This window comes from Canis aureus, chromosome 2 (assembly GCF_053574225.1).
Source record: "Canis aureus isolate CA01 chromosome 2, VMU_Caureus_v.1.0, whole genome shotgun sequence".
NCBI lineage: Eukaryota > Metazoa > Chordata > Mammalia > Carnivora > Canidae > Canis > Canis aureus.
This window is the reverse complement of record NC_135612.1, coordinates 24,391,200-24,415,308: the sequence shown is the minus strand read 5'-3', so window position 1 is coordinate 24,415,308 and position 24,109 is coordinate 24,391,200. Positions and strand designations below refer to the sequence as shown.

The 24,109-nt window shown below is 39.3% G+C and overlaps 1 protein-coding gene across 3 annotated transcripts in view; it reads right to left on the bottom strand.

Annotated features, from left to right (window-relative positions):
* Nucleotides 1–1,016: 1,016 nt before the first annotated feature.
* Nucleotides 1,017–24,109, bottom strand: part of HAPLN1 (hyaluronan and proteoglycan link protein 1) — a 77,263-nt gene continuing 54,170 nt past the window's right edge. For all 3 annotated transcript variants that reach the window (XM_077866072.1, XM_077866075.1, XM_077866077.1), the window contains 3 exons: nt 13,143–13,514; nt 4,896–5,198; nt 1,017–2,836 (listed from right to left, as the gene is read on the bottom strand). In XM_077866072.1, coding sequence (XP_077722198.1) covers nt 2,547–2,836; nt 4,896–5,198; nt 13,143–13,514 — 965 coding nt within the window. In that variant the 3' untranslated portion in view covers nt 1,017–2,546. The remainder of the gene's footprint in view (nt 2,837–4,895; nt 5,199–13,142; nt 13,515–24,109) is intronic.

The window sequence follows — 24,109 nt, the reverse complement described above, 5'->3', positions numbered from 1 at the left end:
CAAGTCTGAGGAGCACTTTCTGAATTCGATAGTGTTGTACTGAGTTTCTTTTAGGAATTGTGTGTATTGGGATAGCTTCTCTTTTTTAGAAATACTCAGTGAGATATGTTGGAAAATGAAGTAGGAAAATAGATATTGGTGGAAAAATGGCAAAATAAGAACATTAAAAATACCCTTACTCGGATAGGAGTCCAAAGGGGCAAGGGGGTTCTGATCCTTTGGGGGAAGTTTTTATCAGAAGATAAAAATTCTGCCCAGCAGTATTCATTCTGTTAATTTTTGTGTGTGTGTGTGTTTTTTTTTCTTTTACAAGCATGGAAAAATGGCATGCAATCAGTATAGGTTTTAATTAGCTAACAGTCACTCCAGAGATTTTGAACAGCACCAATTCCAATACTAGTAAGTATTCAAAAGTTAAGAAATGCTACGATGCTTAAAATATTATAAAGGTAGAGTTCTGCAGCAATAACTGAAATTTACATATCTGCTTCAATAGAAATGTGTTCCCACTTGCATTTCCGATACAATTCTTGTAATGTGGGGCATAATCATTCAAGTATGGGCTTCCTCCAACATGCTAACCCCCATATCTGAGGTGTTAAAGTTGCTATTTTGGAGATAGTCCCCTCTTTAAATAATATATTCATCTTATCCTAGACCATTCAGGTATTTTTAGGTTAGTAGTTTGAGTTCTAGTTGTATCAGCAGTGTCTGAGTTAAACTTTACAATCTCTTTGGATTTATATTTTTGTACAATTTGCATATCCAGCCTAATGTAAAAATGTGCATGCATACATTGTCCTCTTTCAATATTAAAGCATCTGAAATTTCCCAGATATGCTTCAATAAAAGAAATGATCAACTCTTATTTACAATATTTTGTCTAGATAATATATGGATATAATTATGGTTTCATGGGCTTCCAATTGTTCTATACCTTCTACACATGTTAACTCTATATTTATAGAGTAAATTTATTAGAATTATTACAGAGCTTTAAATGCAACCACAATCAATTCAGGAAACAGATTTATTTACTCATGTTCATGGGAGGAAAATCTACATAAAAACATTCATGAAAGCATACCAGCTATGTCATACTTGGATTATTATACTAAATCCCATTTATTAGAACTCATTGTGAAACAATGGGAAACCATGAAATGTAAATTGAATACAAATATTGGTCCCTGCAGGGTCTCAACAGTCATAAAAATATAGGAAAACAGAGCTTTATTTAATATTGGAGCTGCTAATGTCTAAAGTTGTTTTTCTGAAACTGGCCTTACCCTTTCATTTAAAGCCCTGAAGATTTTAGTGTAAACTCTTTGATGGGAGCTTCTGCATTTCATTTAAGCCTAATGATGACCAGCAAGGAAAGTGACATCACTGACCACATTTTCTATATGGAGGAAGGTTTAGAACTACTTTGTTCACTTGTTTCCCCCCCCTCACAGGCACCGGTTGGGCTTTCTAGTATATATACAAAGTAGAATAATAGAAATTTTGAAAGTTGGGTCTATATTTCTTGGTTAGGCAAGTGTATAGTTACTCATTCCTTTTGTGATTTAAACTTTTTTCATGTAAGGTAAAGAAGGAAATATTAAATAGTTTAAAGTTATTTTTATAGGACAATATATTTCATAGGCTAACATAAAATCAAGCTGCTAAATTTTACAATTTTTCTGTCCAGCAGTTTATCTATATAACTGCCCTGAGTAGATGCTAATGGCTGCTTAGCAGACGGCCTTTAGAATTTAAATATAACTCAGTAAAGCTACTCAAAAGATTTAACAATTTTTCTCAGGTACATGTCATTTTAATTAAAAGAAGATAGGAGTCTCTCATTGGTTAAATATTATCTGCTTATTTACGTTTCATACTTCATATAAATGGGGTTATTAAGGAGTTTTAACTGTGCTTGTTATTATGCATTGGAGTCCATATGAATTTTTTTTTTTCGGTCAAAAAGGCAGGATTTTAAAGACTAAAAGATTCTGTTTATTGGAGACTTGAAATATTATCTTTTAGAAAAGTGTAGCTTGTTCCCTTGTGAGACTGAGTTTTGTGCAACCTCTCGGAATCTCAGTTTATGTAAAGAAGCCTGTATTTCAAATCTGTTGCTCTAATTTGTATATTGTAGTGCATTTCAAAATTGTACAAATGTGTAAAATTTGTGCTTGTGGAAGCTGCTGCTCCGAGTAGCTGTACTTTCCTCAATTTAATCTTAGCAAACCTCAAGCTATTGCATGCCCCGTTCATGAAAGGATACTTCACTGGGATGATGTAGCCTAAACAGTTGGGCTCTAAAGCCTCCTTAATATAGCGCTTCCCTTAAAATTATATTAATTTATAATATATATTGAATGATAGCTTTACAAAAACAAATCAATGAATTGGTCTTTATGAAAATGACTCTTTACAGTAAGTAAAAAAGGGTTATCACAGTTTTGGTAACTTGCATGAGTTCATATTGAAAAAAAAAACAACAACAACCTTTCACATGTTCTTAATGACTTTAAAACTGATGTGCTCTAGGGGCACGCTCAGTTATATGCTCTGAAGCAGTAGACACCATACAGCTTATGCTTTTTATCTGGGAAACCCACGAAGCGCACCGCAGCCTCTGTAGGACTGCAGCGCCTTCTTGGCCTAGAGATGGGGTAGCGGACGCTGCCATCTGCCAACCAGCCCGCATCGCAGCGGTCATATCCCAGAAGTTTCCAGGCAGCGAATATCTGGCCCACTTTGGCGATCTGAGCACCATCGTTGAGACAAGCCTGCACTGCTTCATCATAGGTCAGCTTGGTGGGGTGGATAAGGTAGTAAAACCGGCCTGTGGAGAGAAGGGGAGAGAGTCAATGGGCCTGTCTGCAGCTGAGCCCCACAGACATGGAAGGAGCCCAAACCCAAGTGCTTTTCCACGAAGGGGGGCGGGGGGGAGATAGAGCAATGGCTGTCAAGGTTTGGGACCATGGGGTTGTCCATTAAACGTAGCACCCCTCAGTCATTCTCTGCTAGATGAGTTTTTTCCTTGCCCCTTGCTATGCGTTCAGACATGCCCTTTTACAGCTTTGAAACAGAGAAGGGAAATGACAGATGCAGTTTCTGTTAGCTAATTAGGGACTAAAAGGGCCCTTCTGTAGCACTAGAGAAGACAAAATTCCACGTTAAAAGCAAGAGCTATTTAAATTCTAGCTGTAGCAAGACTGAACCCTCGCACAAGTTTCTGGAGAGGCAAAATTTGAATGTGAAAAGATCAAAACACATTCCTGACATAAAAGTCCATTTAAAAAAAATCAAAAGCCCTCAAGTCCTTTTCACTACAGGTATCAATAAGACATTATTCTGATTCAAAGACTACAGTATGAAAATGCAAAAAATACAGGAAGTCACTTGCCATAAATAATGCAGACTCAGAATGTGAACCCCAGTCTGTTCAGTTCCTAGCAAAGAAGGGTGCATTTATTTATTTTTTTTTTTCAGCTTTGCTCCGTGGGAGCCCTGACACCTAACCATTTCTTGATTTCACAAGGAAGAGCGTGTTAGTCTTAACCACTCACTGAATAAAGTTAATTACTGAAATGCCTTTAATGTATATTAAATATGCCTACAACGTATAAAGTGCGACATCCATTGGCTGACGTGCTACACTGATTGAAGATTTTCCCAGACTTTGAGGCTCATGTGGAGTGTAATCAGACTCTCTTATCTGATCACACATTGTTATGGGCTGCCTCTTTGCCCTCCATCACATACGGGTTATGGAAGTATACATTCGAGCTTGCCAAGTCTTTCTAGACTAAGACAATGTGATTTGAAGGAAAGGCCGAGGCCCCTGGAACACTAGTCAGAGGTCGGCTCTATCATCCGTACCACAGGGAGGTCCACAAAGTCTACAGCACAGGAGTCAACAGAAGTTTTGTTGGAACACAGCCACAGCCATCGCTTTAATACTGCGTGTGGCTGTTTTGCATGACAGTGTACGGAGCTACATTGAGTAGTTGCAACAAAGACCGTGTGGCCCACAAAGCCAAAAATATTTATCACCTGGCCCTTTACAGAAAGTTCGGCCATCCCCTATCCCTTGCTATTTTTCCCAAAGCATGTCCCCAGGGAACTAGAATATAAAACGACAGGGCCAGGGTTTGCTTTAGGAGTGTGTGACCTGTGCAGTTACATGGGGCCCCACGCTTGTTTAATATGCTGCTGTCACCATCTTAAAATCCTTGATTTTTGATCATGGAACCCACATCTTCATTCTGCACTGGGCCTCACAAATTACGCAGCTGATTCTGGACAGAGCAAGACAAGGTTGGGAGTTATGGTGAAGGTGACAGATCAAGTCATCAACACGGGGGCCACCTGGATCTCTCTTCTTCCACTTTCGCCTCCAGTCCTATTGCTACTTATTTATTTTTTGCAAAGTTCTCTTTACTCTGAGCTCTCTCTTTATTGTGCGTTTGGTTGATCAACTATGAACATATTTGACTTTGTAATTTAGAGCAAGAGAGCGTGACATAGAGGTTGGTCTCACTTTAGTTGAGAAATCTGTAGCCCAGGGCCTACGTGTCTATCACACGCAGTGGCGGCAAGGTGTTTGTCAATAAGAAAGAGACCCCGTAACAAGTTTGCAATTTAAACTGTTTTATAATTACAATTGGATGCCACGAACCTAGGAGTAGTGGAAATACGCATTTTTGCTTAGGGGGATTTTTAAAAAATTATGAATGTTACAGAACTTTGCATCTTTTCAAACTAAAGTCAACATGTCAAGGCCACGTTCTGTTCTTTCTTCCTTAAGCAGGTAGGATTAAAAATTGAATGTTTCGTTACAATACGTATTGATCCCCTGGACAGGAAAGAAGGGAGTGCAGTTAGTTAGTTCAACTTACCGTTGAAGTTAGATGTAAAACAGAAAACATCGTATCTGCTCTTGTCTTTATCCCAAAACCCGTAGTTCCGGACGCCGGGCACCGTGTTCTGGCCCCCGCACGGCTCTCTGGGCTTGGTGATGGGGTACTGCACGGAGCCGTCACTCAGCCAGCCGGCGTTGCACCAGTCCAGCCCGCCCCGCCAGGCCTCGTACAGCTGGTCGAAGGAGGCGATCACAGCATCCTGGTCCAGGCAAGCCTGCTGCGCCTCGTGAAAATTGAGATTGTAGCGCCCCAGTCGTGGGAAGTAGGGGAACACCACACCTGTCCAAAGGAGAGGCCAAGGGGTTAGTGGTGCAGTCAGTAAGGACCAGGAGCAAATGCCACTTGACTGGTGAAAAGGCAATAAAATCTCCATCAGGTCAAGTTAGAGTTTATGGTCACCTTACGATGGTTTCTCATGGTCCCTTTCGCCTATAAACAGCCTCTCAGCTCCAAGCATCTCACAGTTAGCTATGGGGTTTATCTCAGTGATTGGTCCTTTTGCCAAGAGCTCAGTTCAAGCCTTAACAACTCTCCTTTCTGGAATGATTCATCCACAGGTTATCTTTTTCAAAGAGCTTCCTTGAGAATCTCCCTTCTGCTACTTTTTTTTTAATTTTTTTTTTAATTTTTATTTATTTATGATAGTCACAGAGAGAGAGAGAGAGAGAGAGAGAGAGGCAGAGACATAGGCAGAGGGAGAAGCAGGCTCCATGCACCGGGAGCCCGACGTGGGATTCGATCCCGGGTCTCCAGGATCGCGCCCTGGGCCAAAGGCAGGCACCAAACCGCTGCGCCACCCAGGGATCCCCCTTCTGCTACTTCTGTTATTAACCCTAAAATGGATTACTACTGAGTCCTTTTCAGTGAGGAAAAAGTCAATATTGAATACTAAAGGCGGCAGCGGATATAGAAATCATGCTCAGAGAGAAGTTATTTATCAAAATTCTCCATGTTTTTATTAGTAAGTATTCTAATATAATTAGTAATTAGCTTAGGATTTATATTTCATTTTTTAAAAGATTTTATTTATTTATTTATTTATTTATTTATTTATTTATTTATTTATTGAGTGCCCCTGAGCAGGGGAGGGAGGAGAGGGGGAGAGCGAGAGGGAGAGAGAATCTCCAGCAGACTCCGCCCGTGCTGAGCGCAGAACAGACTCAAGGGCTTGATTCCACGTTCCTGAGATCATGACCTCAGCCAAAATCAAGAGTCAAATACTTAACCAACTGAGGCACCTAGGTGCCTGGCTTCCTATAGCCTTTTAAATGTATAAACAAATGTGGTAACAAATGAATCAAGTGTAGCTATATACTTCCTTTTACATATGCTCCTAAAAACTGATCTAAGGACTTTTCACTCAGGAGGCTTCCTATTTGGAGAAACTCTAAAGTGAGTTTATCTAAGTAACAGAAACCTAGTTAAGCAGCTTTAGTTCATATTAATAAGAATTGTTTACAGTGAGGCATACCTCACTCCATACTCCATAAAGAGTACTCTGTTAATCTATTTCAACTTCTAGAGTGGTGGCCCTTCTTCTTATTTTTTTTCTGTTCTTGAACAGCACAACTGAAATGAGAACTTTCATTTAAAAATAACTTTTCAGCTTCCATATTCATATGTTGCAAATTGAAACTAGCTTTTGAAAACATTTCTATTGCAAATAGAAAAAATAACAAAAAACAACCTTCCCAAAGCTTGTCCTGTGCAAGGTAGATACAGAATAAACATTGACTTAGTTAATGCCAAAGAATTAGTTAAGTATGCGAGAGGGCAAAAACCCTTAACTGATGTGAACATTGTGCCTTGGCGCTTGACTTTGCCTGGGAAGATGCAATGGCTTCTCTAAAGCATTCTTTTTGGTCAAATAATCCCTGGAGGTGATTGAGCCATCTCCTGACTTTCTGTGCATTTCCCTTAAAGGATGAGAATTATGTCATAAGAAAGCAATGTTGTATCATTTGCCGGACTTTAACAGGGACCACTGCCTCAAAACATCTCCCCAGAAAAGACAGTTAATTCAGAGTGGTATTTAAGGTCCTGCCTTGGATTATTTTATTGTAATTAGTAATATTTAATACTTTAGCATGTGGAGAGGCACCTGGGTGGCTCAGTCAGTTAAGCATCTGCCTTTGACTCAGGTCATGATCCTGGGGTGAAGCCCTGCATTGGGCTCCCTGCTTCTTTTTTTCTCTCCCTCTGCCCCACCCTTGCTTGTTCTTTCTCTCTCTCTCTCTCAATAATTAATAAATAAATAAATAAATAAATAAATAAATAAATAAATGAAATCTTTAAAAGAATACTTGGAATATAAAAGTTGTCCCACTGACACAGTAATTTGGTGGGTTATATCACAAGTGCTATTTTATGAGACTGCAGACCCTATGCAAGATGAATGTACAATTCACTAATAGTGTAACCAGGACACAGGAAATGTTTTCCTTTTATAAATTGTCCTGGAAGACTCTACAAGAAGAAATTTCAATAGCCTAAATCAAGTCATGTCCACCCAAGGACTCTGCAGGACACGTTTGTCCCTCCAGGGCAGTCCAGCTGGCACCATTCACTAGAGGCAGGGATCCAGGAAGGCTTCCTGATTTCATCCTGCCTTCTCAGGTTCTTGGCTGAAGGATCTGTAAGTTGAATCAGAGCCAAAAGGAAGGAGGAAAAGACTCTCTCGGTTGTCACTGCCCCCTGCAGTGGTGGGGGTGGAGGGGAGCCCGAGATGGTTCTATCTAAGAAGAGCTATTTCCAGGCATCCAGCTAAGAACCCAGTTAGCGCTGGGAAGGAGCTGCTAGAGCTCTCACTGTCCTCTCATGCCTTTCATCCTCATTCCTCAGAACCCCAGCAATGCCAATGAAAAGAAACATATTTAATTTATCCGGAAGAGATTTCTTTGGCAGCTAGACCCCAAGTGAAAGAAAATTCTCAAAGTTTGGAGAGAGAAGCCATTTGGGTAGGATCCTGTTTCCCAAACGTCTCAAAAAGGGAACAGTGGGGAATGTAGGATATTTTAATTTACAATAATTTTCAAGACCTAGACAACCTTTCTGGCTTAAATTCACTGTGGTGTTATTTGGTGGACTCTCATGAGCATTAGGAAAAAATTTTCCTGAGTCATTTGTTCTTGATTAAGCATTGAACGTTCCTGAACCATGGTTGACTCAGTTCCAAATTCAGTGTAATGTATTTTTATTTAAGTTCCTTTCAAATTTAACATAACTTCATGCAAACATTTCTTAAAGTCATAACGAGACCCGATAATGAAACTTCATTATTTTTCAGTTGTAGGAAAAAGTGGTCAACTTATTGTTAAATTAATTCAAAACATTTACTTGAATTTTAATTAATGTTTGATGATCACGGAAACACTACATTCCTAGTAAATCAAGATCTATTTCTGAGTCTTAGCCAAGGTTGTAAAAGTTTCACTGTACTGTGCACATTTGGTGTACATATTTCAATAATTAAATGTTTCTTACCAGCAGGGGCATTTCTGGAACTACATGTTTGTTAGTATTTTATTTATTTACTTATTTTACTTCCAGCATGTTAAGATTTCAACATCTAAGGCTGTAATTGCAGAAACCTGTCTCTGTGGAAAAATGTGTACTTCCTGCAGCTGAATTATGGGGAGAATGGTTATTGCTTTCATCCAGCATTACAAAAATACAAGCTAAACTTCCTTCGGTGAAAACGAAGGGCGTGTGATTATTTTCCAAGTATGATTATTTTATACTCATCTGTCAAAATGTAATCAAAAGTTGTTTCTTTTCCCATGAAGGGCTGGTATGCATCACAACAAAGGGAATTAATAAGGATGATCTATTGTATGGAAAAGAATGTGAGTAGTTTAGTCAGTAGAAATATGTTTTGAAAACACATTATTTAATATTTATAATTGCACAGTCCAATTCATCCTAGTTGTGGGCAAATATCAATTTGTTAGACATCTGAAACATGTTCATACCATGGCCCATATGAGAGCTAATATAAATTTCAGTAACTTTAATAATAGAAGGGCAGAAACCCTGGAGTATAATTTTGCCTTCCTCAGTACGCCTTACAGGGCCTATCAGTACTACACATATCTGAAATTATTTTTCAATTTCTAATAGCTCTCAGACTATATTTTTGTGTATCTGGCCCCATTTTCCACAGCAGAAAACCAACACAATGGGAGATTGGAAGAAAAAGTATTGTTTTTCATATTTTTTATTTATTGATTGCTGAGATGAACTGTATAGACCAAGTTACTCATTAATTTCTAGTGAGTGGAATCTCTCCATTATATTTACATAAGGCTAGTCTTGCTGGGTGCTGTTCCTGGCAATGTGGGTAATTGGTAGAAATCAGAAGGTATTACCCAATCAAAGCTTTTATATGAAAAAATTATCCACAGCTAACTCCAGCTCACATGTGGTTTAGTCTTTCAAAAAAGCTTATAATTTTTTTATCAATATTATTCATAAAGCAATTCTTAAGTCACAGCTAAGAGCAAGGCACTGGGCTCAGTCCTCTAGAATACAGGTTTGGGGAATGGTCTGTTCCTTCAAAGTGCCCGTGGTTTGATATGCATTTTATATATACATAATACAAAAATATATATATACATATATTCTGTCTTGAATCCAAGACAGAATAAAATCTTGTAATATATAAATACAAGCCATATAATTTGGACATCTTAAAGAAGAATGATTTCTTTCTAATTGGAAAAATTCTTTGGAGCACACAGCATTTGGTATATATTAAATGACTAATATAATTTAAAATATTGTACAATTACAGTTGAAAAGGCAGCATAATCATGACATTTAAAATGATATGCTTCCCTGGCCTTATTTATGTATGTCGTAAGATTGACGAGGCCTGATGGTCATATATAAGAATGTAACTCATAATGAAAAAAGTCAAAAACTGGGTTTGAGCTAATAAGGAATAACCACAAGATCTCTTTTGCCACATAGCCCTTAAACTCTTAGGTATATAATCGCTGCACCTTGCTCATCTATCCCAGACTATGTGGAAATTATCAAGTCACTTTTCATGTGTATCCTCAGGTTAGCAACTAAGCTTCTTCAAATTTTATTCTACAATGACTATCTTAAATATTTTTTGTAATTTCATTTTACAATAGGAGTCCTTATTGTATATTGCAGCATATGTAGACAAAATAATATGCTATCTGAGGTTTTCTTGAAAATTATTCAGTGGAAGTGGGATTATATAAAATAAAATAAGGTGTCTTTATCATGATAATTTTTGAAGCTGGACAATGGCATATAGGGATTCAATATACTACTCTTTCTATTTTTCCAAATGTTTGAAATTAGCTATGATAAAGACTTTTATCTCACCCTATTGCCAAAGCTGGGAGCCTTAAACCAGTACATGTGGATGCGGACTGTCTATGGCATCTGTTTTTCAGTTTTCCCTTTGGGGAAAGATCCTCTCCCTTGCTTTTTCATGCTCTCTACCCTTTGGAAGGACCAGGTTCACCTTTCGGGGTCCAAATCAAATGTTGCTTCCTTTGCAGTACTTCCCATGGCCTCTCCATGGCATGCACATTTTGTTTTAGTATTTGAATAGTTTAAACCCATTGTGTCTAACATTCAATCACTTGTAAACTATTTACTGAGCACTAACTGCGTTCTTGGCACTTGACTGCCCTCAAGCAGATAGTGGTTAACAGGTGGAGACAGGCAATCTTTACAAAACAAAGTGTGATTAGAGCTATAATGTGTAAGGTGCGTGAGAATGTCACTGCTGGGGAGTGGAAGAGAAGACACGGGGTAGAACTCTGACCTTATTCTTTGAAGATTTATATTTTTTTCAGTTCAGAAATGGTTTCCTGTGTATAATGCTCACTGTTAAGATGTTAGCTCTTGCAAGGCATGGCCTCTGGTTAATGACTGTTCCCACCCTTGCTGCAGCACATAAGAAAGATGGAGAAACACTATCTGCAGGGACAGGAATTTAACAGTTCCCATGAGTACCTCAGTTAATGCAGTGGGAACAAAAGACAGTCTGTAGGTTATCACCCAAATAACTTTGGAGCCTCTAAGAATCTCCTGAAGCCAGAAGCTGCCAAAGACTGCTGCCTTTTTGAAGCCTCTGGTCTTCTCCCCATCAGAGAATTTCCCCTTCCTGTAAACCCCTTGATCATAGTGGATAAAAACATATCCAGTGTTCGTCCAATGTTCTTGGTATCAAATTCCAGTTTTAGCTCTGACCACTCGCCATGTTACCTTAGAAAAGGAGTTCTTCCTAAGACTCATCTGTCAAGGGGCATTACTGAAAGTGAGCGAAACACACAGCACACATGATTACAGCAACCAAGATTTGGAAATCTTCACATCTCCCGGCACCAAAAAGGCACTTATAAAAATATTTATCAGTTAAATTGCTTTCTTGGACACATTTACTTGGCTCATGTGCTAATGGGTCATATGGTCAGGAAGCGTTCCAATAGCGGGGAAAACGTAGTGCTTTGGGATGGTGCGGGGCCTAGGCAGGAAAAGTTACCCTTTTTAGAGTTTCTACTTCAACATCTCTAATTATGTCTTCAGTACAGTCTTAGAGTGCATCCTCCTCTGACATATTGTAAATCTCCTTTTCAAACAAAGCTACAGGAGGCTTTATGCCAAAGCTATTAGCAAGCAGGTATCCAGATGGAATATGGAAGTATCTTATATTCATTGTATATATATTTTTATGGTTTCCTCCTACTTCTGGCAAATTATACTGGTCAATTCGCTTGAAGTTTTCTTTTAAAATAAACATAGAGAGATAGGAAATATGGCAGGTGTACTACATAGGTTTAGGAAATACATAGTCTGTAAACAGAATTTTAGAAGAAAAACTAACCGAACAGATAATATAGTTCAACTTGTTATTCATCGTTGTGAGGAAGCCAGGTGCAACAAGGTAAGTAACTTGCCCCAGTTATGAAACTCATACTGGCAGAGTTGGGACTAACCTAAGAGTCTTGGTTGGTACTACTGGCTCGAGGCTTTGTCCACTGCCTGATGCCCCTTCGATAAAGAAAGTGGGCTGTCATTAACATTTGATGATTAACTCTTTTCTCTAAGCCAATTACTTTTTTCATCTTGAATAATGCCAGTGTTTGTAGATATTAATGTGAGTCAATAAAAACTGGAAGTACAAGGTGACATGTAATCAGGAGCCAAGAACTACAACTAAGAGAGACAAGAGAAAAAAGAGAGACAAGAGAAAGCCACAAGAATGTACTTTGATACTGCAATTTATTAGATACATAAAGCTAATAAATCTCTATGTGATAGGATTCTGTGGGAGTCAAAAGGTCAATTTTTCAGTGATAGGCTAGTGGACCAAACAGATTCTTTTCCAAAGGCACAATTTTATTCTAGGATGTGAAAGGATCTTCTAGCAAATACCCAACTAAAGTCTATGTGCATAAGGAAGGAAAGTATTCCATCACCACAGCCATAACTCATCCTTCAGTATAAAGAAACACTGAAATTCATGAATATGAGATGTTTTGAGATACATGAGAAATAAAGAAGAATTTCCCTACTGGTGGGACATATAGAGGGTGGGCTTTGGGCAGTGAGGACACTTTTTATTGTTTAGCGTTCTCTACATTTTGGCTTTGGAACCTATTGAGATTACATACTTAAGAAATCAAATTCCCCCAGAATGCCTAAAATGTTTGGTATTTGGTGTCTAAAAGACTTTGGACCATTAAAAAAGTTTACTTCTTTACTTATTTAAATAAATCTGGAGGGCACTTTTTTGTTAAATTAAGATTTCACAGTTACTTTCTAGAATACAATTACATGTATTTTAGTTAGCAGATGTCCTTCACAAAAGTTGCCATTATTTTGAAACTGAGATAATTTTAGAAGCATAATAAAAATGCATTCAATCTGAATTTCTCAGTAACCATGTCATGAGATTTAAATTTTGAATAGCATAAGGCAGTTTCCAAATATTAATTCAGTTCCACTGCACGTTTCTCCTACTTGCAAATAGCTTCAATTTTGTGTATAACCATTGTGTGTACATTTCAAATATGAAAGCTGGAACCACTGACAGACTGCAAAATACAAAAGAAAAGAAACAGGCTACGCATGGACTTTTGATTTCTTGCATTATCACTATGGTAACCAGTAGATATTACTCATCATGAAAAATGATTATCATTTCCGAGTTTAACATGATTTAGAGATACCTACCTTGTAACTCTAATGCTACCACTGCAGTATCATCTTCTAATCCTTCAATCACCTCACACTTATATTTCCCATAATCCTCCAGGGTGAGGTCTGCAATCACCAGAGAAGCATCATTTTCACTGCCTCCCTTCAGAAACACTCTACCCTGGTAGCCTCCATAGGCTTTCCTGTGATATCCCATGGAAACAAAAACGTCCACTTCCTTGAGGTAATCTGAAGTTAGCTTGGTCCACTTAATTCGGATCTTGTGGGTTCCTGAGCCAAATGCTGTAGGGTCTCGATAAAATTTACATGGCAGTGTAACATTGCCACCTCTGTGTGAGAACACCTTGGCTTGTTCTGCTTCCACGAGTAGACGAGGGCCATTTTCTGCTATAATTAAAAAAGAAAAAGAGCCATTAATATGCTTTTAGGCTTTGTTTTTTAAATAAAATGAGATAGGCTACCTAAACAGGGCATCTGACAAAGAGTATCATCGGGTGATGAGCTTCTCTGCGTTCTTGGACAGTAATCTTTTTTGAACCACATATAAAGGTACCTCTAATAGCTAGAGGGCACCTACAAGGCAGTCATATCTCTTAAACCGCTGAAAAAAAAAAAGTTTGTTAATTACGATAATTGAAAATTATTGAACATAAAACTCCACAGTCATTGAAGTCTGATAATTTAACAACATTCTATTTTTTCCTACATTTAAATATCAAAAATATAGAAACAAGACCAAGCAAAATGACAGAGTTTTATGACTCATTTCATCAGTACAGACTAAAAAATTTCAAGGTAGGCAAATTTCTTTTCCCACCTGAGCTTTCTAATACAGTAAATCTCTGTTTTATTTGCAGTGAGATTATAAAGCAACGTGATCAATTTTCCTCGTACTATTCTAGTCAAAGGACTTAGAATATCCTCACATTCATGGTTTCCATTCAGATATACACCTGTGATTTGCCATTCTGGAGCATTTCAAGCAGTGTGTGTGTGTTTTATTTTCACACAAAGACTAGACATCAGAAAGGTATTTTTAGTCAGTGCTAAAAAAAAAAAAAAAAAAAAAAAAAACTCCAGGTTCTGAAATCTATTCCTCAAAACCTAATTGCTGAAAACATATCCAGTTATATTTATTTCCTGATTAACCAAATAATTATTTGTTTCTTTGTTCCCATAAATCTCCTACTCCTTGTCTTTGCTTTCTGCTGCATCTTGTTTTATAGTATATCTTATGGCTCCCACTTCTCTTTACCTTGCCCTTTGGTTTCCTCCCTGCCTCCTCCAAAAACGAGATGGCCTTCCAGAGAGCACCGCAATAGCCCAAGACTGCCAAGTCAGTAGGGCTGCGTTCTCCAGGGAGCCAGCTGTTCTTGGCTTTCTCTGGGGCTTCCCCTGGTTGGCTTATTATGCTTTTGACCTTGACAAGGTCTCTTGAGGACATGCAAGATTTAAACATGAAAAAGCAATATAAAAACTCCTGGACACACACACACACACACACACACACACACACACACACACATACCTTCTCATCTATGCACGGTTTCCAAATTTGCCAAAAGCTGCCTTTCGTGGAGCTCTGCAGCCCTTCCAGCCTGAGGTAGGTAGGTACTGAGTGACTCTTGACCACGAATCATTGAGGATAAACAGGTCATGAAGAGCACCCACTCACCTCCAGACAGATCCCATAAGTTACTTATTTAATGGCATACACAGGATTCAGATTTTAAAATAAAGAATATCCAAAAATAGATACCGTGGTTTTATTTTTCACCTACAATGATCAGAATGAGTATTTTAAAATGGCCCCAATTTATGTCGGCTTCAATCCTTAAAAACTGAAAAGTTTAACAAAGCCATTAATGCTCCCACTTGGAATAGATAATAAAATAAGAGGATAATGGCTTCATTAAAATGAATCATAAATCCAGTTCATTAAGCATTTCCTTTAGATTTTATTCTTTACCTTTTTATTTGGGATCATAGAATCATAAGGGATTCAAGACAAATCTGTCCAACTCTATCCTACCTGTAATCTTCCCTCTACAATACCCCTAATGACTGCATCCAAGTATCATCTTTCCAGGCAGAGGAAAGTTGCTGTAGTGAAGGGTGCTTGGGAGGTGAGCTTTCCATGCCAAGGCATGAACTGAGACCTGACACAGAGCTACAGGAGGTTGCATTTTCATGACTCTTGCAAGATTTTTACCATAAAATCAAAACTAATTTGTCCAAATTCATAAGGGATAAGTGGTATTATAGTAATTAGGAACAAAGTTTGCAATGTGATACCTTGTTATAATCTCACCACCTCCATTTACTAGCTCTGGAGCCTTGAGCAAGTTGTGCAGTCTCTAAGTTCTAATTTCTTTATAAATGAATTAGGGATAGCATATCTGTCATACATAGCTGATCTAATTGACACATAAGGCACTTAGAACCATGTCTGATCAAAAATAAGTATGCACTCACTGTTAACTCTTCCTACTGCATAGATTTTTTTGCACAGTCTTTCTTAAATATGATACTACCTCATAGCATGATTTTGGCATATTATTAACTATCTACTTAGAAAATTTTGAACCCAGTGGGTAAAAAAATACATAAAATGCCACCTGTGTTACAAAGGAGACATAGAAATTATTCTGTGGTTTCACATAATCATAAGGTGTTCCAGAATGACTACAGGGTCTGAGTGCTTCATAAATTAAAGAGTTAAAGCAAAGATCAAAACTCTTGTACAGGGGGCTGAGACTTCTAATTTTTTTCTGTGGTTAACTGTACATCATCTTGCAGTATTTTAAAAGTGTAGGCTTCTGATTTCTCTTTAGGTACTATTTGCTTCTAATCCAACACTGTGAGTAGATGGTGATTTATGTGGTATAATATTGAGATTAGAGCAGATACCAAAGATTCACTGATTTCCCACAAAATAATTTTTCTAACAAGTCTGCCAAAATGTATAAAAATCTACCGTTCTTTTTTTTTTTTTTTTTTTTTTTTTGTGGTGGTGGGTGGGGAGGCTGCAGTGTTGAAGTAATCAGTCTAGAAGTCCATGGCTGAAACTCTAAGAAAGATGTGTAATGTGTGACACATTGGGTGACTAGGGCTATCAGTGTTCATTAGTCTAAACCCCCAGCATGACGTTGAGAACAATATTTTTTGTCGGTTTGCTTGTTTTTAGAAGTTTGGCACTGCAGATTATACAGCACTGAGCATTGTTGCCGAGAGTGGCCTGTTGTGGAACAAATGCGATACAGGAAGGAGCACTGGCCAGGGAGTCAGGAACGCTGGGTGTTTGACCAGCTGGCCTGCCTCGTGAAAACATTGAGTTTAAGATTTTTGTCAGGCTCCCCATGGCAGGTAATCATGATAGGGATAAGCCAGGAAACACATCAGCTGGAGAGGGCAGGGACTATGAGCAGATGAGAGAAGCAAATGGATGGCAAAATCTGTGCCTGTCTTGCCTCGAAGTGTTGAATCTCATCATTGGATGCAAGAATGTAAGCGGTGCAAAATTAATGTTTAAATCAACCTGTTTGATCAATAGGATTTGCAAAGCAAATAAAATGTAAAAGGTAAACCTAAACCTCGATCATCAAAATGAGCATTGCTTGTTTTCCTTTTTGTTTTCTTCTTTAATAAAAAGTATGAAAGGATAAACTAGGCAGCAGACATATGCTCATTTTGGAAGGATTGAAGTTTTTAAAAGTTTAATTTGTAAGTCACAGAAATTTCATATTTCTATTAGTGAGTGTCAATGACAGCGAGCGACTTGAAAGATTTGATGCCCTTCAAAGACCACAGTTGTCTCCAGGGGAAACAGCAGGGCCTCATTATTATTTTACAAATTCTGCTGTGAAATCCAGAGGACGTCATTCAATTTCACCAAATTATGAAGGCAGTGGCATGACCAAACACCTGATCTTTGTATTGCTGTGTAATTTCGATGAAGCCTTTCAAACAATAGGACAAAAGCAATTAGTCGCAGAGAAACAACTTAGAAGTATGGCATTGGATTATTACCTGTTGTTCTTAGTTCTTTTAAAAGTATAATCATTTTTTAATGGCAATTCGTTGCCAAAGAAATACACATGACAGAAAAAAAGAGAAGGTGTCACAGATCGAAGTTTGTCTTTTTACAGTGAATTGTGGATGGTGCCAAAGAACCAGTCTTAGCGTTGGTTACCTTCTCATTGGGGTATAGAAGTAGTAGCTCCAGACTTTAGAATTTCCTAGACATAAAATGTAAAACACAAAAAACTGGGGGACGCCTGGGTGGCTCAGCAGTTTAGTGCTGCCTTTGGCCCGGGGCGTGATCCCGGGGTCCTGGGATCGAGTCCCGCATTGGGCTCCCTGCGTGGGGCCTGCGTCTCCCTCTGCCTGTGTCTCTGCCTCTCTCTCTGTCTCTCATGAATAAAGAAATCTTTTAAGTAACAACTGGGGAATATATTTAAGATGGCTAAACAAGGACATTAAAAGTACTCCTCTCCCAATATCATTTGAGTTCTTTTTATTGTGGTGAAATGTACATAACATAAAATTTGACATTTTAACCATTTTTACATATACAATTCTGTGATATTAATTTCTTTCACCGTGTTGTGCAACCACCATCACTACCCCCTGCAATTTCCAAAACGTTTTCATCACTCTAAAGAAAAGTGAATTCCTTCTGACATTCCAAACTAGTAGGCAGAGACTTACTTGTCAGCTCCATGATGAGTCATTTGAGAAAACTGCACAAGGACTTAAAAATGAGTCCTTATTTTTGTGGTATTTGTTGTCACCTGGCAAGTTTGGATGTGTAAGACTCACACTGTGGAAGGTGTTAGGTTCCTGCGGGTAGACAGACTGGTGCTTGGGAGTTTCACTGGGGCCTGGGGGGCCACAGACATTTTTGCTGCAAATCTTAAGCTGCATAAATAATTGGCCATAAGGCAATTTTGCCATAAAAGATAAGACAAAATGCAATAAAACAACCGGTTGCCCATTTGGTGTGATAGTTTGTTGGTTTCATCAGTGGGGGGACAGTTGGGTTTCATTTCTCCACTCCTGCAATACTATCATTTTATGGTATATGGATCTTAACCTTCATTCAGTGGCACAGAATTTGAATACATGTTCCCCATAGAACTTTGGAATGTCTGTCAAGGGATACGTGACAATATGCCAAGAGCAAACAACCATGTGGCAGGTTTTTACAATGCCATACAAAACTCAATTACAGGGGCACCTGGGTGGCTCAGTTGGTTAAGCAGCTGACTCTTGATTTTGACCCCGGTCATGATCCCAGGGGCCTGAGACTGAGCGTCTTATGGGGTTCCCTGCTCAGCAGGGAGTCTGCTGGTGTACTATCTCTGTATATGTAAAAAATATATATATTTTTTAAAAAGCTCCCTTACAAATATACATCCTAGTATTTGGAAACTGGTAAGTCTCTTAATGAAGGAAGAAATTTTATCAAAGGAAGAAAAAGATGCTGAACAAGGAGATGAACCAACACCAAAAAATAAAAATAAATAAAAAATATAAACCAACCCCTCCCCCCCCCACACACACACAAAGGCTTAATACTATGAATGACTTTGAAGACAAGTGCTTAGGTGTAATCCAGAAAATAAAATCAGTTCTTTGCTTAGATTTGCAAAGAGTCTATGCACATTCTAAATATACTCAATTATTTTGTATTTTATAATAAAGTCTTTTTAATTTTGTCATTCATATTTCATGTTTCATTATGTCCTTCTAAATGAATGTCCCTTTTTAAAAGATTTATTTATCTGACACAGAGAAAGAGTGAGCGAGTGAGCAAACACAAGCAGAGGGAGAGGGAGAAGTAGACTCCTCACTGAGTAGGGAGCCCGATGACCTGAGCCAAAGGCAGACATTTAACTGACTGAGCCACCCGGGTGTCCCCAAATGAATGTTTCTTTTTAAAAATTTTTTGTGATTTTATCTTTTGTGGCACAATTGCCTTACTGCCAGTTATGCCATGAAAATGCAGCAAAAAATGCTTCTGGTGAAGACACTCATGATGAAAATACTGGATATGAGCCAAACCTGCTGGAGGATGAATGACCTAGATGAGTGTATATCCTTATGGCTTTGCTTACCCGAATCTTCTGAAAACGATGGCTCTGGGCCATGCCTTGTTAACATTGTTCCTCCAGCGTCAGTGTAGTGGCTGGCAATGCCACGAGTGTCTGTGAGTGACGTGGGCTGGTGTCGCTTGGAGCCTGAGCTAGCTATGGGAGGAGACATGGGTGCGGCTGCATTCACTTTCTATCATAATGTAGCTCTAAGATGAAAACATTTCATAGAAACAGTTGTATATACATATTAAAAACACAGTAAGCAGACACATAATTTAATGTGTTTCTCACTGTACCTTATGCCTCACGCTTGAGTAGAATACATAACTTAGGGAGAAATTAAGGAGCATCTTATTCATTCACCTTTAACTTTAAAAAAAAAAAAGATTTATTTATTCATGAGACACAGAGGGAGAGGCAGAGACACAGGCAGAGAGAGAAGCAGGCTCCATGCAGGGAGCCTGATACGGGACTCGATCCCAGGACCCAAGGATCACGCCCTGAGCCGAAGGAAGACACTCAACCACTGAGCCACCCAGTTGGCCTGCACCTTTAACTTTGAATAGTTATTTTGTTTCCTTCAGACTGGAATGAATCTGGTTTGGGCCTGACGCTGCTCATCAGGGCTCCAAAGGTCTCATTGTTTGGACATGATTCTGTTGTGTCCAGTCAGAAACTTCTGTGAGGGCTCTTTCCACTGTCCTAGCTGTCCCCACTTCGCCCCACCCAGCCTTCAGTGTCCTTTTGGAGGTCTGGTTGCCTTTAATTTTGCCCCTTTCCCATGTGTCCTTTCAGTAAGACCCACTGATTTGGGTTTGAGACCTCCTTGGATTTGTCTGTGGCCCACCTTTGCTCTCATCTGGAGTTTAAAGTCAGAGCTGAAGACACATAAGGGCATGTGTGCCTCTTACCATTTGTATAAATTCAAAATAAATAATTACATTTGCCTAAACTCTGGAAGAAAAGATTTAACGAGAAACACAAGAAACTAGTAACTTCGGTAGCCTGTGGGAAGGTGAGGTGGATATCTGGAGGAGGAATCTTGAGAGATTTTCATTGTGTACGCTTACATGTTTAAGGCCTTTTGAACTGTGCAAGTATATCACCTACACTCACACTGCATAAAATAGTTGAGGGAATTTAATTGACAAATAAATAAACTCAAAGCTTTGACAAAAGTATCTCTGGAAGCGGGTAGCCTCAACCATAGTAGATTGTGGTGATCGCAGGATTATATTTTTGCAGACCTATGGCTCTGTCAATAAACATGTTATCTTCAAACATGTCTTCAAAGCATGCAAGTTTTACTTCATTTTCCCTAGTCTTTTAAAAAACCGTTGACCAAAGTGCTGATTGTTGTCTAGCTTTGACTATAAAGGAAGAATCCAGTGCTAAAAATATGGTAAGTGAAAACTGCTCTTCGCTGCAAAGCAATGGCTGCTGTTCCTCACCATCTGTGACCCTGCCTTTTGGACTCACTCCTCCCTGTACCGCCCCCAACCCCCTGCCAGGGGTCACCTTCTCTCTAACTATTGTATAATCTGTGCCCTGCTAGCTTCTCTCAATCTGCAGCTGAACCAAATTGCCTGGAACTGTGGCCCTTAAATGGCACGTGTCCTTTCTGTCAAGACCTGCATTATCTGATGTGATGTGCTATGGGGCCTTCGCTTAGATACTGACCATCGCCCGTGTTCCTTCCTTGTCTTAGAGCTAAATTGATTCTGTAATGGGAAACAGCCTAACCCCAAATAGAGTATTGTTTTGAGGGATGCTTATCAGGAATGTGTATCATCTTATTGTCTTATCCAAGTTTCATAGTAAATAATAAGGGTAAATGTTATCATTGTTTTAGAGCTTAGAGGTACTATTGAAAAAAAAAAAAAGATTTTTTTTTTTTTTTTGAGACAGTGGAACTTTTTCTCCCTGCAGGATATCTTACACATAACTTTTCCACATAGATCTGATAAAAGGTGAACTTCTATGCTTGAAATGGGCGTCAAGAACCTCCAGGTTGGGGATCTTTGGGTGGCTCAGCAGTTTAGCGCCTGCCTTTGACCTGGGGCATGATCCTGGAGTCCCAGGATTGAGTCCCACGTCAGGCTCCCTGCAGGGAGCCTGCTTCTCCCTCTGCCTGTGTCTCTGCCTCTCTCTCTCTGTGTCTCTCATGAATAAACGAATAAAATCTAAAAAAAAAAAAAAAAAAAAAAGAACCTCCAGGTAGCTGTAGGAATCCATTGAACACTTTAAAAATCTTTGTTCTCAGAGGTAAACCTGAAGGAGCTATGCTAATATCCTGAACACTACTCTATCTCTTCACCTTTTTTTCTAGTCGGAAAAAGTAAAGTGCGATGAGGGTGTTTAGCTGTGTCCACTGACCAAGTCCTTTGCGGGCTTTGTTTTCCCACATTCATGATTTTTTCATCCGTTTTTTGGATAGTCATGATTTATTGGTTAAGCTTATGGACTCTCATACTGTGTTATTTAACCTTTCTGTGACTCAGTTTCCTCATGAGTAAAATGGAGTTAAGTGAGATAATTTATTGAGAACTTAGCTTCGTGCCTGGCACACCGTGAGCGCCCCGGCTCTTACTGACCAACATTTACTGAGGTCCAAAGTGTGCCAGGTGTGCAAACTGGCTTCTTCTATCTTCGACCTTGGCTTCTTTCCTGTGCTCTTTCAGAAGATACTTCCTAGAAAGCATTGGTTCCTGGGAAATTCACATCTCGTCAACTTTCGATGATTCTTCTAATCAGTTACTAGTTCTTAACAGGAGTGCATTCAGGGCCACCACCTTGAAGCTTTTCCAAAAATCTCCCCAAATCTATATATAACCCAACTTTTCCCTGTCTCCTCAATTTCCCTGGAGGTTCTGGACAGCCTTCATCTGGGGGTAGGGGTGGCATGTATTCATTTGTGGATGTTGCCCTGCCTTCCTCCTCTGACTCCTTAAGAACCACCATGGTGGCCAGGTTTCTCCAAGAAATAGAACAGTTCTGGGGTCACTTGGCTGCCTCGGTCGGTTAGGCATCTGCCTTCAGCCATGTATCTTCACATGTGACACAAAAACCAGGCAAACTGCCTCACTTGATTTTTAAGACAGACCACTCACAAAGTAGCACAAGAAAGGCGCTGTGTAGAGCGCTAAAAGACAGCAGAACTTAGGGGCATCTGGGTGGCTCAGTCAGTTAAGTGTCTGCCTTGGGCTCAGGTCGTGATCTCCAGTCCTGGGCCCAAGTCCCACATCAGGCTCCCTGCTCAGCGAGGAGTCTGCCACTCTGTCTCCCTCTGCCCCTTCACACATGGCTTGTGTGCTCACAATTGCTCTCTCATAATTCTCATAAGAATGGTTTCTTGGGATCCCTGGGTGGCGCAGCGGTTTGGCGCCTGCCTTTGGCCCAGGGCGCGATCCTGGAGACCCGGGATCGAATCCCACGTCGGGCTCCCGGTGCATGGAGCCTGCTTCTCCCTCTGCCTGTGTCTCTGCCTCTCTCTCTCTCTCTGTGTGTGACTATCAAATAAAAATTAAAAAAAAAAAATTAAAAAAAGAATGGTTTCTTCATGGTCCAAGACCAAACTTTCTTTCACAGTGATTTGCAGACCTATGGCTCTGAGACAAGTTATATCAATTGAATGGAATAAAATGAGAGCCATCTTTGCCCACAGATTGACTCAACAGTCTCTAAGAAAAGGCTTAGATGGAAGCTATGTGGTTCCTGTTTGGTGTAGGAACATGAGAATCAGCCTTCCTGAGTCTGTACCTCAGCTTTCCACTTGTGACTTTCCACATATAACTAGGGACAAGCTTTGAACCTCTCTCAACTTCAGTGGGGATAACCACCTTCATACAGGGCTGCAGTGGGGACTGAAGGAGATGACCCAGGTAGTGCATTTCCTCTTGTGCATCACACATGGTGGTTTGTTTGTTTGTTTGCTTGTTTTTTAAAGATTTTATTTATTTATTGATGAGAGACACATGCAGAGAGAGAAGCAGAGACATAGGCAGAGGGAGAGCAGGCTCCATGCAGGGAGCCCGATGTGGGACTTGATCCCGGGACTCTGGGATCACGCCCTGAGCCAAAGGCAAACGCTCAACCACTGAGCCACCCAGGCTTCCCCCACATAGTGGTTTTAAATGTTAATATTATCAATATTATTGCCATTGCTAAGTCCAACATAACTCACCCAGAACTGGAGACAATCTTATTTTTGTCAACTCAGGGTTATCTGCTCTGGTTAATCCTTTTCAGAATTTAAACTTCTCTGTGTTATCATAGATTTATGCATAAAGAAATAATATTTAATTCCTATCATTTTAGGCTGAAAAACCAAATTGGGTTATCCCAGTAATAGAGAGATTAAGAGGTACATTATAGGAAAATAAAATGAAAAATAAACTGAATATTTCACTAATATGGCAGATGGCATTCTTAATATAAACACACTTTCTAAGATTTTAATTGTAATATAGATTTCTTTCAAAGGGTACGGGGAAACCAAGACATTAGCATGAATCATTCTTCTTCATTTGGCTGTAATTAACCACATACTCTTTAATTATTGGAAATGTGTCTTTATGTAGTCAAGGGCTAGAGCTCAAATCTACTTGTCTCCACTCAGACCACTTCCACTCTGTGGTGGGATGTAAGGTCAAGTTATCCATAATTTGCAGAAAAGACATTGTTGGCTTTATACACTGGTATGCTTAGTGTCTTCGCTTAGTATGCAAGGCATCGAGATAATACTGTCACAAAGTCAATCCTGGAGGCAAAGGGGATCTTTTGCTTCTTTACTTAATAAACGACGTAAATTGATAACCTATGTGTCAAGTATTAAATTGAGTGGTGAAACAAATGAAAGGTAAATGGAACACAAATACCCAGGTG